Consider the following 21,396-nt stretch of genomic DNA (forward strand, 5'->3'; position numbering starts at 1 on the left):
GAACATTTGACAAAAAAATCAAGAAAGAGATAAAATGAGAGGAAAGAGAGCTCAGGGGAGCTGTGGAGGCTAGTCTCACATACTTCTAGTATATTTGATTGCCTGCACTCTGAAGAACAAGTGACCCAATCCCAGAGTAAGAGAGAGAAGATAAAGAAAAGAGAGGACCCTGCAGGGCATTGCTGGAAGGGAACTGTCCTTTCAAACATAAAATCCCAGCAGCTTCATTATAAAATTTAACTTGCAGTGCAAAAAATAGAAATTGACAAATAAAAAGCAGTAAATGATACTTACATTTTATACAGCAGCAGGGACTGTGTTATCTCCATTGCTATTCCTTCAAGTAATGTAGAGATATCAGTTTTCTTGCATTCCATCAGAGCAGAAGGTAACCCATCACTTTCAAGAAGCTATACTTAGCTATTCTGCTACCAGTGGTGCTGCTCAAACTCTTGAAATGTGAGTTTAATTCCCAAAAGAACAAAAATTGTTTTTTTTTTTAAATTTAATGTAAACTGTTTCTGCCATTGAATGCATAGCAGTAAATGAAGACAACTGTAGCCAGAGAAATAGACATTAACAAGACAGGAGGTACAAGCTTTATAGTAGAATAGTTCTGTTATGCGAAGCAGCAAGAGGAGCAGGTATTTGCAGGATGCCTGTTGACAGCCAGTGTCAGTGTCCTTAGAGTTTCTGGCATGAGCAACATCTTAAATGTTGGGGCTACTTACAGGCCTTGCAAAGTCAAAGAAGGATCCTCTAGCCCTAAAAATTTACTGTGCTTTAAAGACAGCATATTATGCAGTTAGATTACCTGAATGAATGAGTACAACTTCAAGCAACAAAGAACTGAAGCCAAGCACTTGAAAAGAAAAGTAAACATTTATTAGTTTAACTGACATTTCAGTTCCACAGTAGAACTGTTTTCAATTTCAAAATAAATCCTACTTAAACTTGTGTAAGGAGGTTTTATATTTCAATTGTAAAAAACAAAAAATGAGAACATTCTCTTGTTAAAAGACTGAAAAATAAATAAGAATGATCCATCCAATTACTTATATTTAATAAATTAATAGCATCACACACACACACACACACAGAAAAAAATGTTGGTGATGAATGGAAAAAATAACATTCACGCAATGGCATAGGTTTTTGAAGGGCAGAAAATGCAGGAATATAAGGCAATCCTGTTGTATGTTCTAATCAAATGCATTGTCATAAAATCAACTTGATAGGAATGCTTATTGTATTTACAATCCTTCTGTAATTTTTTAACACCTACAAAATTGTGTATGTTCTATACTAAATTGTCAATATTCCAATCAAAATGAGTTCTGTTGTTTAGCAGCATGAAGTTGTGGACAGTATTTAACTGAGGTGAATGCCGGTGTGTTATTTTTGTGGAATAAAATACAATGAACTATTCACATATGTGCTATAAGCTATTATCATTCAACTTATTGCTAGTGCTTTTTTAAAGTCAGTGATTGATCATCATTATTATTATTATTAATTTTCTGTAAAATATGTGCTATGCACTTACCCTGATAATTATGCAATAAAAAGAACCAAAGATCTTTTTAAATTTTCTCCATTATTTACAGTACTTCAAATTGGAAGGTTAGACAGATATAGGCCAATATAGTAAAGTGCATTAATGTATTTGCAAGTGATAATGTGCATTAAAAGCACTGCTAAGTGTTCAATCCAAATTACACCCATAAAAAGTGCTTTTAATGTGCTTTAATGTTTGTGAGTTTTAAAATAGAAAGCTATGCTAATGAGATAATGAGACGCAAAAATCTCATCACCTCTCAGCGCAAAAAAAAATAACGTGTTAAAGTGTGCAAAAGTAAGTACAGACCCATTAATCTCAGGGAGATGTAAAGTTTTTTTGCGATAATGCTCACGTTAATGTTTTGATTTTAATTCTAATAAATTAAAGCAAAACATTTATATGCTACTAGCACGGGTTGATAATGTGAGCTAATTGATGCCTATGAACAGCCAATGTTAACATACTTTAGTACACTGGCCTAATAGACTTTGATCACATGAGAATTTCAAGAGAGATATTTATTTTGTTCTGTTATCAGCAACTCTGCACATGTAGAAATACAAATATGCGGTGTGCAGTGATGTAGCATACTGTGTATGCATACGCTGCATACCTTCAATGTAATTGCACTATACGTAATGTAGTTATGTTTATGTATCTTTTAAGGGTCAGATCATCTCATCCTTTGATTACTAACAAAATAAGTAATATTCAACAAGTCACAGTGCAGCCCATTAAACAGAACTTAAATCTTAGTTTTCCGATCGGCTAACCGTTCATTCAGTGGTAGGGGGCAGCAAACATGTATATATACTGTATGTATGGTACCTTTCAGGTGGCATGTCTTCAGTCTGGATGAGATTAACTGATTGACAGTTGCAAAGGTTCACGAGTACATGTGAAATGAGTGAGGATCTAACTTTTAGTGTAAAGTTGCTGTTACTCTGAAGAATGACATAATGAATGTGTTTTTTGATGCATGTCTATTAATGCAACAACATTCTGGTATCCTGCAAAACACCCACCAGAGGCAGGCATTGAACAGTTTTCATGCACTAAAAGAAAATATTGGCATTTTTCCTATCATGTGAGTAAATTAACTATTTTTGATCTATAACCAACAGTAAATATAATCTTAAACTTTATTATGTGTGATTTAAAGTACTGCTGTGAAAAGATGTGGTATAAAAACATCATCTTAGTTTACAATACTATATTTACATTGTTCTTTTGTACATATATATATATATATATATTATATATATAAGTAAGTAGAGGACAGACTATAGCAAAAGGCCTCATATCACACACAGCTAACTCTTTCACTTACAACATTACAGCTGTTTATTGATAGCTCTGAAGTCCCAGGTTGCATTTCTAAGCCCTCCTCCGTTTCATCCAGTTCCATACTGTTGAGCTCATTGCCATTTCGATAACTATTTAAATTAAGGTCCTTTCCATACAGTGCTGTAGAGGCAATGTTATTACCTTGGTTCTGTCTTAGCATTGACTTTTTACTGTTCTTATACTGACAGCGGATGTAATTGGAAAAGGCCCTGCGATACGTTCTGTTGAACAGTGTATATACCAGGGGGTTGATTCCAGAGGAGACGTAACCAACCCAAACAAATACATTCAGAAGTTCCACCAGGAGGTCTTTGTCACAGGCTTCCTTGCAGAGCACGGACATGATGTTTGTGATAAAGAAGGGACACCACATGATCAGAAATAAAAAGAAAACAATGCCAAGAACTTTGGAAGCCCTCCGTTCATTGTTGATGGACTGCATGGTTCCTTTACGAAAAAGTACCCCTTCCTTGTTTGTAGGAGAGTTTAAGTGGGAGGCGACTTCATTGTTTTGAATCATTGAAATGTTTTCTGTGTTGTTATCTTTTTTTAGACAGTTTAGGCTGCTTCTTCTTTGCTTTGGTACCTCTTCATACATAAATACTGTTGCTTGTCTCTGCAGGACCTGGATTGTCAGGCAGTAGGTAAACACCATAATGATTAGTGGGATAAAAAATGCCACAAATGATCCAACGAGAACAAAGTTTTCATCGTTCAGGACGCAGCTTCCATTGACAAACATTCTGGAATTATCTAGCAGACCTATGACTGGGAGAGGCATTGATATTCCTGTGATAATAAGAAGATTGAGAAACAATATTACTGAGAAGAATTTGAAAACATGAATGAATCACTACCATTGTGACATATAATTCATAAGTATAACATTGTAGTGGAAATAAATCTGACAGCTATCATCCGTTTGAAGAAAAAATGAACTGCAATGATTTGAAAAGGGCACAATATAGCACTCACATTCGGTCTTTGTCCAGTTCTATTCCTTTTCATTAACATCAGTATTGTTACCTTGATACCAAGCACTAAACCTGCACTCTATAAATTACACTAGAGAGAATGTAGGCATCCATCTTATATTCATTTGGGTACATTTTAAAAAAGGGTGCGCGCGCCTACTTTTGTTCACGCACCAGGCGTGAACAAAAGTACGCTGGATTTTATAAGATACGTGCGTAGCCGCGCGTAACTTATAAAATCCGGGGTCAGTGCGCGCAAGGGGGTGCACATTTGTGCAACTTGCAGGTGCCGAGACCTGCGCGCGCTGCCCGTTCCCTTACATCCCCCCGCACCTTCCACTCCCTTCCCCTACCTAACCCACCCCCCCGACCCTATCTAGACCCCCCCCTACCTTTATTCGAAAAGTTACTACTGCCTTCGGGCAGTAGTAACTTACGCGTGCTGGCGCGGCAGGCCCTGACACAGGCCGCTGTTTCGGGGCACTGGGCCATGCTCCCGGACCGCCCACACGCCCCCGAAAATGCCCCGAGCCGACACCACACCTCCTGGCCATGCCCCCGACCACTCCTTTTTGCAAGCCCCGGGACTTACGTGCGTCCCAGGGCTTGCGAGCGCCGCCGAGCCTATGCAAAATAGGCTCGGTGCGCAGGGCCGTTTTAGAAGGGTTACACGCATACCTTGTGCGCGTAACCCTTTTAAAATCCGGACCAATTATTGTGTTTAAATATATCACTAAATTTTTAAAGAAGTAATCTGAGATTTAAAAAAACCCATGTTGGTCTATGTTCTGTGAAAATCAAAGGCATGAAATGTATGCGTAAAAGTGCATTTTCCACAGGCCACCCCAAATATTTCTCTTGCAGTAGTGGAAAAAAATAGCTGGCTGAATATCTCCAAATATTTGACAGTTTATGCTGTTCAAGAATTTGGCATAACCCGAGGCCTATTTTACTAATTAAGTGGCATAGAATCAGTATAATGGTAGCCAAATAACTAACTAGATGAAAGCCCAAATAAGAATGACACTCAAATAAATGATCAAATATAATACACACATATAAGGGTCAAACAGGTATTACATTTCACAGACAATATATCATATACCTGAATATATATTTCAAATTTTATTATATCAAAATTCTAAAATAACATACAATACATATATATCACATCAAATACCACTCATACAATCATCCGTACACAAAGATATCATTACAAAATATTAAATATTTAGAAAAGAGAAGACTGAAAGAATTGTATTCATCTAGAAGAAGATTGGAAGGATTGTATCATCTTGTCTTTGAAAGAATATGAAAAAAATGTATTGCATGTTTAATATAGGGGTAGATTTTAAAAGAAGCGAGCGCGGCCTACATGTGTGCGTGCTACCCGGCGCATGCACATGTACGCCTGATTTTATAACATGCGTGCGCAGGCACGCGCATGTTATAAAATCAAGGGTTGGTGCGCACAAGGGGGTGCACAGTTATGCACCTTGCACGCGCCGAGCTTCACTGCCTTCCCCATTCCCTTCCCCCTAACCTTTCCTCCCCCTAGCCCTACTCTAACTCCCCTAAAATTTTAATTTACCTTTTGCGCCTGCCGGCCGACTGCCAGCACACAATCCCAAGCACAGCAGCAACTGGCCACTGTGCCTGGAGCCTTTGACCCCGCCCAAGGACCACCCATGTCCCGCCCCTTCCCGACCCTTTAGTAAAGCCCCAGGACTTACATGTGACGTGTTCCGGGGCTTTATGCGTGTTGCCGGGCCTTTTGAAAATAGGCCCGTCACGCGTAACCTTTTTAAAATCCAGCCCATGGTGAACAATGGAGCTATGATTTAATTTATTTATGTGTTTTAAATTGTAATTTTGGAAAGTTTGTAATGATATCTTTGTGTATGGATGATTGGATGAGCGGTATTTGATGTGATATATATATATATATATATATATATATAGTATATTATTTTAGAATTTTGATATAATAAAATTTGAAATATATATATATATATATATATATATATATATATATACAGGTATATGATATATTGTCACTCAAATGAACAAGAAAGAGTCAATCATAACTATTTGTAACAATTAACCTTTTTATTTTTAATCAATTACTATACATTGAATTCAAATATCACATACAAATAAACATAACTCAAAAAAAATGAACTGAACTGAAAAAAAACATTAAACCAATCAAAAAACATAAACCCCTAAAACAAACAACAAAAAAGCAAATGAAACAAATTATTGGGCCTGAGCATCCCTAATATAGATTGAGCACAAGCTGACATATTATTGCTACTTGACCAAAATAATGTGGTCTTATCAATTTAAGGACATCTATATGTTTAAATAAAATTTAGAATAAATATAATATGCATATATTTCTTTATAATAAAGATCAAGAATAGGGGCTAAAGAAAGAAAAATGTTTGGGGTTTTTTTGTATCCGTGAAATGAATGTTTGGTGATATTTTGTGCTTCTGTGGAATAAGCCCTGCTGAGTCACTCTAAGGTCCCTCAAGCCCAGCATTCTGTCTCTGACAATGGCCAATCTGGCTTACAAGTGCCTGTCAGTTACCCAGCAGTTGGATCTTTTGATTGTATTTAACTCTTAGGGATAAATGCTGGCTTTCCCAAATCTGTTTATGGACTTTTCCTTCAGGAATTTGTCCAATCTCTATAGAACCCAAATATTAGTTGCCTTGACCATGACCTCCAGCAATAGATTCCATAGCTTGATTGTGCGCTGAGTGAAAAAATACTTTCTACAATTTGTTTTAAATCTGCCGATTGCTAGTTTCATAGTGTTGCTTGAAAGGGTAAATAACCATTCCTTATTTACCAAAGATCCTTTGGGGTAGATTTTCAAAAAACGCGAATAGGCGTACTTTTGCTGGCGCATCAGGCGCCAGCAAAAGTATGCTGGATTTTAGTAGATACACGCGGAGCCGCGCGTATCCACTAAAATCCTGGATCGGTGCGTGCAAGGCTATGAATTCTGTATAGCCGGCGCGCGCCGAGCCGCGCTGCCTACCCCCGTTCCCTCCAAGGCCGCTCCGAAATCGGAGCGGCCTTGGAGGGAATCCTCTAACGCCCTCCCCTCATCTTCCCCTCCCTTCCTCTATCTAACCCACCCGCCCGGCCCTGTCTACACCCCCCCCCTTACCTTTCTCCGGGAATTTACGCCTCCCGGAGGGAGAAGTAAATCCCCGTGCGCCAGCGGGCCTCTTGCGCGCCGGGCCGCGACCTGGGGGTGGGTACGGAGGGCGCGGCCACGCCCCCGGACCGCCCCGGGCCGTAGCCACGCCCCCGGACCCGCCCCAAAAACGCTGCCGACACGCCCCCGAAACACCGCGGCAACTGGGCCCGCCCCCGACACGCCCCCCTCCGAAAACCCCGGGACTTACGCGAGTCCCGGGGCTCTGCGCGCGCCGGTAGGCCTATGTAAAATAGGCACACCGGCGCGCAGGGCCCTGCTCGCCTAAATCCGCCCGGTTTTGGGCGGATTTAGGCGAGCAGGGCTCTGAAAATCCGCCCCTTTGACGATACCTCCCTCTTAACCATGCACTGCTGAGCGACTGTTTGCTTTCTCCCATGTTCTAGTTTAAAAGCTGCTTGTGACATAGCTGAGCAGTCTTGGACTGGAGACACGGAACACACAGGACTTCAGCCTTGTCTTCTTAAGGAGTGGTTTATTTATGGCACAGTAGTAACAGAATTCAAACTGCTTACCTTCAGCAGCACAAACAAGTATAGTATTCACCTTCAGGAAAACAACATTGCAGGAGCTGCCTTCTCCTGGAGACTGGGAACTCTCTGTTCTTCACCCCTTATTCCTGCTCTCAGGAGGAGCTGCCCTCAGAGCTACCTGTTTATCTAAGCTTTTTAAGGTGAACAGGCCAGATGCCTGGTCAAGCACTGTTTAAGGAGGGTTTTCAGGGGGACCCCTTCACACTGCTCTATCTCCTTATTAAAAGTTGGCACCAGCAGCCTGGTTCCATTCTGGTTAAGGTGGAGCCCATCCCTTAAGAATAGGCTCCCCCTTCCCTAGAATATTCTCTAGTTAGTAACAAACCTAAAATCCTCATCCCTGAACAATCATCCCATCCACACGTTGAGATTTTGGAGCTTGGCCTGCCTCTGAGGTCCTGGGTGTGGAAAGCTATTTCTTTTTATTATTTCTCCCACTCTGCCTCCTTTTCCTCACTTGTTTATAACTCTCTGCAATTGGAAGCTGTGGTGCTGTCGGATACCACGAGACTACAGTGGTCTTATGCATTCCGATTTGGAAATCTGAATATAAAGAGGTAACTGATGGCACGATGGTCTCCAACTGTGCAGGGCTGCTGCAGGTGAAGAAAAAAGAGGCCAAATAGAAGGGAATCCACACCAGCAGACATATCCTGGGGAGCCAGCAGTGTGGAAACTCAAGGCAGCTGAAGGACTGGGGGTGCATATTATACATGGTATTAGAGACTTTTAGGGATTTTGACAGTGATAGTGTATGCATTATATATGGGGGGGAGTAACATATTTGGAAAATTACAGTACATCTGGGATTGTGCGTGACAAGTGTTACAGAATAAACCATATCCTTGAGTTTGTCATACTTCTAGGCTGTGCCACCAACAAATAATTTGAAAGATTCTGAGAAACAAAAAACTTTTGTTGTCATTCAGACGTCTCTTCTATTCCTCTCAGACTTTAAAAGGAAACTTTTCAGTATTCTAGTCTTGTTAATAAATTAAAATGCTTACAGTAAATTTAAACATTCAGAAGGTATTTTTATTCCCTTACGGTACTATAAGTATTTGATTAGTATTATTGTATGTATTTATCCTAACATTTTATTTTATTTTTATTAATTTCAGCAAATTAAAGCAAGATATTTTCTTACTTCCAGAAAACAAAAATGACATATCAGAAAAAGAACTAATAAAATATACAGATAGGAAAACTACTTCCGTTGATAGATCATTTTTCCAAGAGGAAATACAGCAAGCATAGAGGCCTACAATAAATGGGAGATTAAAAGGAAAGCTTTAAACAGAAACAGGCTTAACGAGTACATGGCAACCAAATATCATGGATCTTTAGACCTACTAATTCCCAGGAGGAAAAGATAATATACTCTTGGAATTAATGAGGGATTTAAGTTGCTAGGGATGAAAGAATATAAAACATTCATTCTGAGAACAAATAACACAGTTGCAAGAATATCTTAATCCGAAGGAGAACCCTAAGGATGTAATCTGCGATCTTAAAGCAAGGAAATCACTTCTCCATTCTTGAGTAGCTTGGGCAAAGTCCGGGAAAATACATACTCTCTGACCATGAGAGGGAACAGAAGTGTTCTTAAAGTATCTTTTCATTACTTCACTCAATTCTTATTCAGAGATGAAAGAGACATGTGTATCTAGTTACAATTATTGGGGAAGATTTTAAAAAGGTGCACGCCCTACCCCGTGCGCACACATGTACCCCTGATTTTATAACTTGCGCGCACAAAGGGGTGCACGCTAAGCTGTGCTGCCTTCCCCCGTTCCCTCCTAGGCCTCTCCAAAATTAAAGCGCCCTGGAAGAGAACTTTCCTTCCCCCTAACCTGACCTTCCCACCCCTTCCCCTAACCTTTCCCCCCCTAGCCCTACTCTAACCCCCCCAAATTTCTATTTTACCTTTTGCACCTGCCTCTGGGCAGGTGCAAGTTGCGCGCGCCGACAGCCTGCCGGCACGCGATCCTTCAACACAGCGGCAATGGCCGCTGTGTTGGAGGCCTCTGGCTCCGCCCCTTTTTGCAAGCCCCGGGACTTAGACGCATCCCGAGGCTTTGCGCACGTAACCTTTTTAAAATCCGGCCCATTCTGAATAATCTGAATTGTAATCTATTAAATAGAGAAACATAGAACATGATGCCAAATAAAGACCAGTCTGCCCATCTGCATCTCATTCTCAGCTTTACAATCCCTTTCTCCCCTTCATAGACCCTCTGTGCTTGACCCATACTCTTGAATTTTCATATTGTCCATGTTACCATCACCTCCACAAAAAGACTGCCATGTTTCCACCATCCTTTAAGTAAACAAATATTTCCTTAAATTAATCCTGAATCTACCTCCTCTCACCATTATTTTTCCAGATCCTCCTTTCTATTGAAAGAGGCCTGCCTCCTGTGTAGTAATTCTTTGGAGATATTAAAATGTCTCTATTATATCTCCCCTTTTCCTCCAGAACTTGAAGTCTGTCACCACGTGCTTTATGATGGAGACTGTTGTCCATTGTAGCAGCTGTCCTCTGCACCCAACACTATTATGAAATGCAGTGTTTGGGTTTTACTTTTGTATATGTAATTGTGGACTTGGAAGGAGTTTTAGAATAAAAAAAAAATCCCACTAACATTTCAGATGGTTACTTTACTTTTAAATAGCACTTGATAAATAGTCACCTTGATTTTCATTAGCTATTCTAGACCAAGATTTACTAGTCACTTGGGAAATATTAACTAAGCCATTGTTTTTCCACTGAGGGTAAAATACTGTGGGATTCACTAACCTGTTGTACTAAGTACTACAGGTTTGTGAATCCTGTGGTATTTTTCCTGGTGAAAAATATTATTGGAAAAAATACCATGGCAAGGCAACAACACATGATGATGGCCCCACATCCTCTTGCTGTTTTCTTAAAGGGCCTGAGTGGCCCAAGACTTGCTCCATCTGTGAGACCCCCACTGTAATCTCAATTAGCCAAAATGTAAAATATCAAATTATTTAAGGTATCAGTCCTGGCCCCACCTCAACCACCAAACCCCTCCCTCTTTGCATCAAAAGAGTTACCTCCCACCCCCAGTTCCTCGTGCCCATTTCAACCTTCCCTCAGTACTTACTTTTAGTGGTCCAGCAATGCTTGAAACACCACCTAGGGGTCTGGGTGTGGCCTCATCATTTTCAAAATGGTGCTAGCTAATCTCGAACGGACATTTGCTCCATCACATGATAGGGGCAAAGGTCGGTTTAAATCTGTCCGTCACCATATCAAAAATGGCTAAAAAGTATAGCAGTAAGTATCAAAGTGATGCGCATGCGTACATGTGCGTGTGTTTGCTGGCGCGCGCTCACACAGATGCGCCAGTTTTATAATACGTGTGCATGTTATAAATTTAGCTACCCATGTGCATGTTATTATATTGTGACGCGTGCATGTGTGCGCGAATGCCGGCTCGAGCGCATAACGGGGGGGGGGGGGGGTTTAGTAGATGTGCTCAGCGGCGCCAATATCTGTTTTCTCATGCCATTCCCAGTTTACCCAGTTAAAGAATACGGCTTCCATACTCCCCTAGCTAGCCTGCCTTTCTTATCCTCTACCTGCCCCGACCCTTAAAACCCGCCGACTAGGCTAGATCTTTTTATTTCTCTACTTACAAAGCCAGCCACAGCTGAAGTAACAATAGGCGGACAGGGACCCCAGTGCGTACTTGTGCGCATCAGTTACGCACTGCTGTCATTGGGGAAAATCAGGAATGCCCACGTCCCGCCCAGATCGTGCCCTCCCCCTTTTTCACAAAACATTTTTTATCCACGTACCGGGAGATATGTACATGGCTGTGGGCCTTTTAAAATCTGTGCAGCCTGCGGCGCCCGAGCCACAAGCACATCTCCCAGTTTTGCCACTCGCAAGCCTTTGAAAATCCACCTCTAGGGTGTTAAAATTGTGCAAAATGCATCACAGATGGATTAATTAGAAAACCTTAACTATTCCTTGACTTGCTTCAGTAATATGTGCCTCATTTGTATCTCATTAACATCAGCTGTTAATTGTGATATTGTTGTTCTGTTTCTTAATAGAATCCCACACAGACATCACACTTATATGCAGCATATAAATACGGTATACACAGCCAAAAATGTGTCATTAAGAGCCATCCACTTATGATGTGATCACTGGTGCTGGTAGGCTTGAAAGTCAGACTGGGAAGTTGTGCCTTTATTACTCACGGAAAATTCGCCCAAGGGCTGTCTATCAGCCTCTTCTCTCTTTTCCTGTCAGTGTAGGGCTTTGATGGACTTTTCCCCTCACTCACAGGCCGATACAGTACAGTGCGCTCCAGTGGAGCGCACTGTTAACCCGCGATTAGACACGCGTTTTCGTCACGCTAGCTTTACCCCTTAATCAGTAAGGGGTAATAGCACGTTGAAAATGCGCGTCCAACCCCCCCCCGAACCTATTAGCTCCCGCAACATGCAAATGCATGTTGATGGCCCTATTAGGTATTCCCGCACGATTCAGTAAGTAAAATGTGCAGCCAAGCCGCACATTTTACTTTAAGAAATTAGCGCCTACCCAAAGGTAGGCATTAATTTCTGCCGGCGCCAGGGAAGTGCACAGAAAAGCAGTAAAAACTGCTTTTCTGTGCACCCTCTGACTTAATATCATGGCAATATTGTCGGAGGTCCCGAACGTTAAAAAAAAGTAAAAAAAAAAAAAAAAAATTTTTGAAATAGGCTCGTGGGTTGAAAACCGGATGCCCAATTTTGCCGGCATCCGGTTTCCGAACCCGTGGCTGTCAACGGTCTCAAGAACAGACGCTGGCAAAATTGAGCGTCGGCTGTCAAACCCGCTGATAGCCGCTGCTCCTGTCCAAAAAGAGGCGCTAGTGACACGCTAGTGTCCTTAGCGCCTCTTTTTACCGCCGGTCCTAATTTAAATAAATTAAATAAGAACATAAAAACATAAGAAAATGCCATACTGGGTCAGACCAAGGGTCCATCAAGCCCAGCATCCTGTTTCCAACAGTGGCCAATCCAGACCATAAGAACCTGGCAAGTACCCAAAAACTAATGGCCGGATTTTAAAAGCCCTGCGCACGTAAATCTGGCCGGATTTACGCGTGCATGGCACTCGCATGCCGGCGCGCAAGTCCCTGGGCTTCATAAAAGGGGTGGGAGGGGGCGTGTCTGGGGGGCATGTATGGGGGCGTGTCTGGGGTCAGGGGGCGGTTCGGGGCAGGTCCGGTGGCGTGGCGCCGGCCCGGGGGCGTGGTCGAGGCCTCCAGACCAGCCCCCGGGTTGGGTGATAGTGCGCCAGCAGCCCGCTGGCGCGCGCAGATTTACGCCTGCTTTTGGCAGGCGTAAATCTGCTAAGAAAGGTGTGGGGGGGTGGGTTAGGTAGGGGAAGGGAGGGGAAAGTGAGGGGAGGTGGAAGGAAAGTTCCCTCCGAGGCCGCTCTGATTTCGGAGCGGTCTAGGAGGGAACAGGCAGCGCGCGCCGGGCTTGGCACTCGCAGGTTACACAAATGTGCACCCCCTTGTGTGCGCCGACCCCGGATTTTATAAGATACGCGTGGCTACGCAAACAAAAGTACGCACTCGCGTAAATTTATAAAATCTACCCCATAGTCTATTCCATGTTACCATTGCTAATTGCAATGGCTATTCTCTAAGAGGTAGATCTTAAAAACATACACCGGCGCGAATAAAAGTACACCGTGCGTATCTTATAAAATCCGGGGTCAGCGTGCGCAAGGCTGCGCAAAATTGGCAGTCTGCACGCGCCGAGCCGCGCAGCCTGCCTCCGTTCCCTTGGAAAAAGCCTCGGAGGGAACTTTCCTTACACATCCCCCCACCTTCCCCTCTCTTCCCCTATCTACCCCACCCCCCAGCCCTACCTAAATCCCCCCCCCCACCTTTGTTGGGCAAATTACGCCTGCTTGAAGCAGGTGTAACTTGCGCGCACCGCCTCGGCATCCCCCGGCACTGCGAAATCAGAGCAGCCTCGGAGGGAACTTTCCTTCCGCCTCCCCTCACTTTCCCCTCCCTTCCCCTACCTAACCCACCCCCCCACACCTTTCTTAGCCCTCCCAGCCCGCTCCCAAACCATCGCCACACCCCCAGACCCGTCCCAGAAAGCCCCCTGACCCTGGACACGCCCCCGGACATGTCCCCTCCCACCCCTTTTACGAAGCCCCGGGACTTACGCACGTCCCGGGGCTTTGTGCGCACCGGCGGCCTTTGCAAAATAGGCACGCCGGCGAGTGAGTGCCCTGCGCACGTAAATCTGGCAGGATTTACGTGTGCAGGGCTTTTAAAATCTAGCCCTAAGTGAACTTAATAGCAGGTAATGGACTTCTCTTCTAAGCAGTGGCGTAGCCAGAATTGATTTTTTGGGTGGGCACAAGGTTAACATGGGTGGGCTGTAGGCATGCAGGTCTACTAGTTGTTTTTTTACTGATAAATAATGCCAAATTATGCAGCATAGCATTCACATCTACGCCTAAGTATGAGGTTTACTTAATGATACAAACATAATTCACGGTGATTTGTGGTACTTTAGCCTTCTTATTATTACGATTTTATACACGGCTCCTACCTGTCCATAAATTTTGAGAGAGCGGTTGTGTTGCTTATATTTAAATTGCTAACATCTCAAAATATAGATATATATTTTTACCTTTGTTGTCTGATCTTTGTATTTTTCTAATCAGCTGGTCCTGGTCTCTTTTTCCCATTTTTTCCCTTATAGCTCATTTCCTAATTCCTTTTCAGTGTCTTTCTTCTATTACTGTCTTCTTCCCTTCCACACACACACACACACACACACACACACACACACACTTTCTCTCACAGACTCCCTCTCACACACTCAAGCTCTCACTCTCATATGCTCTCCCCCCCCAGCTCACATTCTCTGCAGACACACATACAAGTTCTCACTTTCTCACCCCTCCCCAGGCTTATATTCTTATGCACACACAGACGCACATCCAGGCACCCATTCTCACCCACACACATAAACCCAGACTCTCATTCTCACCCACAAACCCATGCTCCCAGTCTCACCCACACATATTCAAGCTCCCATTCTCATCCATACATATACACATTTAAGGTCCTATTCTCACCCACACATACACACATTCAAGCACCCATTCTTATCCACATATTCAAGCTTCCATTCTCACCCACCCACACAAACCCAGGCTCTCATTCTCACCCATATATACACACATTCAAGCTCCCATTCTCACCCACCCACAAACCCAGGCTCCCATTCTCACCCACACATACACACATTCAAGCTCCCATTCACCCACATATTCAAGCTTCCATTCTCACCCACACATACACACATTCAAGCTCCCATTCTCACCCACACACAAACCCAGGCTCCCATTCTCAACCACACATACACACATTCGACTCCCACTCACCCACATATTCAAGCTTCCATTCTCACCCACATACACACCCAGGCTCCAGTTTTCACCCACACACACTCCCATTCTCATCCACACATACACATTCAAGCACGTGCACAGCTTCCACTTCCTCCCCCCAAAGCAGGAAGATCAGCTGCCTCTCCTGCTGCCACCGGCCTCCTGCTATCTTCGGGCGTCAGGCGGTATGGCCCGCCGAACTTCCTGTCGGGGGGGGGGAGCGGAAGCGCAGCGCACAATGTCCGCTTCCTCCCCCCCCCCCCCCAAGCAGGAAGATCGGCGGGCCATACAGCCCGACGCCCGAAGATAGCAGGAGGCCGATGGCAGCAGGAGAGGCAGCTGATCTTACTGCATTGGGTGGAGGAAGCGGAAGGTGCACGCGGCGCTTACGCCCCCCCCCCCTCAACAGGAAGACCGGTTGGCCATACGGCCGCAGCAACGCTTCCCCATGTGTGCCGTGATGGCGCGCGAGGCGTGGGTTCTCTTGTTCGCTGTCGCGGGGATGGGATCCCGCGACAGCCTTGCAGTTCCGGTGCCAGTTGGGTGGGCCTGGGTCTAAGTTGGGTGGGCACCTGCCCACCCAGGCCCACCCGTGGCTACGCCACTGCTTCTAAGAACTTATCCAATCCTTTTTTAAACACAGCTATACTAACTGCACTGACCACATCCTCTGGCAACAAATTCCAGAGTTTAATTGTGCGTTGAGTAAAAAAGAACTTTCTCCGATTAGTTTTAAATGTGCCACATGCTAAATACTGCCCGCGCGATTTTTACTGTATCGGCCCGTCAGTCTGTAACTGCTGCTGCAGACCTTATCACCAATGCCAGCAGGCTTAAAAGCTGGCCTGGGTGGTGTGCAATGTTTGCTGCTGAAAGGAGCAAACCCTAATTGGATCTTTATGTGACCTGGCACTGTATGTTTCTCATTTCATCTTATTGATTTTATTTATTTAAAAGTTTCTTAAATACCGTTTATACATAGCATGGTCTAAGTGGTTTACAATTAGGATTAAGGCCAGCTAATGAGAAGAGTGGCATTTTTGAAGTTGTTTATATCAACTTATTTGCCATTGTCCACATTTTGTAAGCCTTTTGAAAAAAATCTAACAGATTTGTAAGGCAAGATTTTCTTTGCTAAATCCATGTTGTCTTTGCCTCATTAGACTGTGTTTATCCAGATGGTGCCGGCAATCCAGTGCTCCTACCATGTGACAGGGGCCGGCCAATGGCACAGATACCCTGACACATTGTAAGGGCAAAGGGCCATCGGCGCCATTTTTATTAGTGGTAGCCGATGGCCCGAGAGTGGGAGATCGCTCCCCGCATCTCCACTGGACCACCAGTTAATTTTAAAAGGTTTTTGGGGGGGGGGGTCGGAAGGGTGGGGGTGACTAAGGGGTAAGTTTTAAAGGGTCGGGTGGGATTTTTTTTTTATCGGGCCATTGGCGCCATTTTTTTTAGTGGCAGCCAAAATGGCGCCGATGGCACGAGAGCGGGAAATCGCACCGGGACCCCCCACTGGACCACCAGGTAATTTAAAACATTTTGGGGGGTTCGGGAGGGTGGGTGATTCATTTTAAAGGGTCGGGGTGGGTTTAGGGGTTGTTTTGGTGTGCCGGTTTTCCCGCCCTCCCCCTCCTCCGATTTATGATTTTTCACGATAAATCGGGGGAATTTCTATTGTATCGCGACTCTAACAATTTTTGACGATTTAAAAAATATCTGACAATTTTTTTAAATCGTCAAAAAATGATTCACATCCCTATTAAGCATAACTTATTTTCAAATAACCAGATCTCAGCCTCTTTCAAACGGATATTTAGTTTCTCAAGTTTATTTTTATGTTCATTCCCTAGACTGCAATATATTCAAACTAGCTGATACCCACTGAACATTCAACAGAAGATAAATCAGCTGAGAAGTGCTCAGCACTGTCCCTCCATCCCCAGTCCCAGTGTATGCAGAACTCTGTCCTCAGTTTGGCCCAGTAATCCCATCCCATCATCCTGAGTCTCACTGGACCTCAGCACTCTCCATCCCCCCACCCCTGCTTCATACCAGCCCACTCTGCAGTGTCCAGCCAGATCGTAATAGTCTTTTCTTCACTTCCTTGATTTCCTTCTGATGCTTTAATTTCCTTAGTTTTAGTACTAATTTTCTTGAGCAGGATAAAATTCCATTTTCCTATCTGTTCTACTGTAGCAGATAGTTTCTATATCCATAGTCTACTGTCAAATCCATTCTAACCCTTGATGTATATAAAGTATCTTAGGAGAAAAGGATAACTGGAAATCTGTAAAGAAAATGAGAACAGTAAGTGATAAGACAATATAACAGGTGGAATTAAAAAACCCCAATAGAGAGTTTTGGGTTACCCATTTACAAAAGAACGTAAGATCTAGCCTTTCTGGTTTAATATGTATAGGAGAATCAACCCACTGGGAAAAACCCAAAGCTGCTAAACACATAAGTAGATCATACAGCTTCCTTAAAACATCTCCATAAATATGCAGATTAAAATCTCCTAAAATCAGTATATCAGAAAAATGTAAACAGAAAACTTTTGAACTAAATTATCAAGGACATTATTATCAACTTGGGGAGCATAACAGCTTAAATAAAATAGCATAAAAATAAACTGGTAATATTCACAACCTGTAATACTAAACATTTATTCCAATCATAACTGTCAGGAGAAATAAGTCCTGGGCAATTACAATCATACCTCCCCCTTTACGCTGTTGTCAGGAACAAATATTGTAACATATCCCAAAGGACAGACGTCTGCTTGGGTGATGGTGTCTTTGGCTTTTAGCCATGACTGCTGTCACACAGAATCTATCAATCCCTTCTTCTAATATCGAGTAAAAAAGCACTGCAATCTTAGAGCATGAATTCACTAAAGAAAATGCTGGAAAAATGTTTCCAGAAAATTAATCTTATCCAGAAGGATCAAGACTAAATGAACATTTCTTTTGCTAGCCTTTAACCATCCTTGTAGACAATACTTTGAAATCCTTGGCCCAGTGCATGGTGGCAGTCTAAAAAGCAAATAAAATGTTAAGTATTATTAGGAAAGGAATAGAGAATAAAATAGAATATACTATAATCCCTCTGTATGGATCCATGGTATGACCGTACCTTGAATATTGTTTGAAATTCTGGGTGCCCCATCTCAAAAAAGATATAGCAGAACTAGAAAAGGTGCAGAGTAAGAGTGACAAAAAATGACAGGGGATGGAAAGACTTCCCTATGAGGAAAGGATAAACAGGTTAGGCTTTTCAGCCCAAAGAGATGACTGAGAAGACATATGCTATAGAATCTTGAGTGGAACAGATAAACAGGGAATGGTTATTTATTTTTTATTTATTTAAAAACTTTTCTATACCGTCGTTCAGTGATATACCATCACAACGGTTTACAAATAGGCACATGAATAAATTCGAAATAGATTGTAATTTAACCAGTAGGTGCCAACATTTTTCAGATACATGATTCAAATACTATATGCTATATGTAATGTGTATTGAAATTCCATTTATGGACTATCCATATATGCGATATACTGTAATTCTTTAACTTAATACTTAAGTATGATAAAAATAAAAGAACGCATATATGTTCTCTGGTGACTTTTTTGCCTGTGTGTATAAGTCCTTTTCTTGTCTCTTAGTACTACCTATTCCCCATTCTCACTTTGAAAAGCTTTTTTGAAAAGCCACGTTTTTAAGCTTTTGCTTTTGCCCGTCCAAATAGTACTAGAACACTATAAAGTACAGAAAGTATTTTTTTCACTCAGTGCAAATTTAAATAGTGGACATTTTTTGCCAGAATGTGTGTTGAAATTATTTTAGCTGGGTTTAAAAAAAGGTTTAGACATGTTCTTGGAGGTAAAGTCCATAAACCATTATTAGCCATGTAAATGTGGGAAAGCCACTGCTTATCCTTGGTTATGAGCAAGAAGGATTGGACCTATTCTTTGGGATCCTGTCGCGTATTTGTGACCTGGACTGGCCCCTGTAAGAGATAGGATGCTGAGCTTGGTCAACCTTTGCTCTGACCCAGTATGGCATTTTTTTACATTCTTCTGATTATTGACGGGTTCTAGTATTCCACCCACCCACCGCCACACACACTGCCTATGGGCATCCTGCTTGATGACGCATTCCCAAATTGGTTGAAGATGTTTGTTTTCCAACATTGAAGTAGTCAAAATTTGCATCCAATTCTGGAGAAGAAGGATTTAATAATAGTATTCCATGCATTGGTAACACCACATCTGAACTATTGTAGCTCCCTTATATGTAGATTTGCTCAAATATCAATAGATTGCAAGGTGTATAAAAACACTGATGGATGCCTGGTTTGAAGACTTTGAGTTCATGATTATATCTTCCCTACCATCAAATCACTACATTGTTTGCCAATCAACCAAAGGATTGAATTCAAAATAATCCCTTTGGTCTTTAAGTCATTGAAGAATTCTCATCCGCAATATATTGGGTTTCAGCTAAACTACTATGTCCCAGGGTGAAGTTACATTCCTCCTAGTTGTCTGTTTTAAAAATTCTAGCAAAGTTAGGTTGGCAGATACCACTAAAAAGTCTTTTTCCTGTGTAGGGTCGGTGTGTTGTAATGCTATTGGACAGAAAGTTATATTAAAGATGTGCAGATCCTTTGAAATATATATAAAGATTGGTTATTCATGGCTACAATTTAATAATGTTTGAGCATATTATAATCCGCCTAGAGTTTATGATAGTGCAGATTATAAATTAAGATTTTAATTTTGTTTTTGCTTTTATTGATATTTGTCTTTTAGATTTTAAGTCAATATTTGATTTTATTGGTATTCATGTTTATTATGTTTTATTTTATAACATCTGTATTTATTTAAATCTGCTGTTCACTGCTTTGTAGCCATTTTGAAGCGGCTGTTTAAAAATATTCAAATAAATAAAGAGATTTTTCAATACCATGCAATGTAGTTTGACCATAATAAGAAATGGAAACCTTTAATCACAAAATATATGAGACAGAAATAGTTATTAGAGATGTGAATCGTGTGATCGATCGTCTTAACGATCGATTTCGGCTGGGAGGGGGAGGGAATCGGATCGTCGCAGTTTGGGTTTTTTAAATATCGTGTAAATCGTGTAAATCGAAAACCGGCACACTAAAACATCCCTAAAACCCACCCCGACCCTTTAAAATAAATCCCCCATGTAACCATTGCTAATGGCAGTGGCTATTCTCTATGTGAACTTAATAGCAGGTAATGGACTTCTCTTCCAAGAACTTATCCAATCCTTTTTTAAACACAGCTATACTAACTGCACTAACCACATCCTCTGGCAACAAATTCCAGAGTTTAATTGTGTGTTGAGTAAAAAAGAACTTTCTCCGATTAGTTTTAAATGTGCCCCATGCTAACTTCATGGAGTGCCCCCTAGTCTTTCTACTATCCGAAAGAGTAAATAACCAATTTACATCTACCCATTCTAGACCTCTCATGATTTTAAACATCTCTATCATATCCCCCCTCAGCCGTCTCTTCTCCAAGCTGAAAAGTCCTAACCTCTTTACTTTCCTCATAGGGGAGCTGTTCCATTCCCCTTATCATTTTGGTAGCCCTTCTCTGTAAAGGCCCCAAACACTCCATGTTGAAAGAGTGTAATGAAGGGGACAACCTAAGGGCCAGAGCAGCACAGTTAAGCATGGAAGTAGCAGGACCAAGACCAAACAGTTTAGTATTGAGGCAGCAGGACCAAGAACAAAACAGTTCAGCATGGAATCAGCAGGACCAGGACTGGAGAACGCAGCATCAATGCAGCAGGAGGAGGCAAAGACCCAGCAGCAAAGGCAAGGACCAAGCAGGAGGAGGCAAAGACCCAGCAGGAGCCCCAGGAGAAGACTTGCAGCATGGATGTAGGAGCCCCAGGAGGAGACTCAGTAGCATGGAGGCAGCAGCAACAGAAGGTGAGATGAGATGACACACCAGCATACAGAGCAGGAGATGAGACATGATGAAAAGAGGCAGCAGCTGAACCGTGAGTGGAGGCCACTTAAAGGAGGCTGAAATATGGCTAGAGCATCCAGGAGGGCTTCTGAATTAGGCTGCTGGTTGACAATGGTTGACAGTGCACCATCTGTTCTGTGTGCTGGCACAGCAACTCTGTAGTGAGGCCGGGCCCAGCAGGCTTCTTCCATCTAGATGGCACAGCAACTCTGTAGTAAGGCCGGGCCCAGCAGGCTTCCTCCATCTAGATGGCACAGCATTTCTGTCGTG

The 21,396-nt window shown here is 42.5% G+C and overlaps 1 protein-coding gene across 1 annotated transcript in view; it reads right to left on the reverse strand.

The window, feature by feature from the left end:
* Positions 1-2,864: 2,864 nt before the first annotated feature.
* The window catches only part of HTR2C (5-hydroxytryptamine receptor 2C), a 248,788-nt gene continuing 230,256 nt past the window's right edge, over positions 2,865-21,396 (reverse strand). The window contains exon 3 of the mRNA XM_029606517.1: positions 2,865-3,697. Coding sequence (XP_029462377.1) covers positions 2,865-3,697 — 833 coding nt within the window. The remainder of the gene's footprint in view (positions 3,698-21,396) is intronic.

Source organism: Rhinatrema bivittatum, chromosome 6 (assembly GCF_901001135.1).
Source record: "Rhinatrema bivittatum chromosome 6, aRhiBiv1.1, whole genome shotgun sequence".
NCBI classification, from domain to species: Eukaryota; Metazoa; Chordata; class Amphibia; order Gymnophiona; family Rhinatrematidae; genus Rhinatrema; species Rhinatrema bivittatum.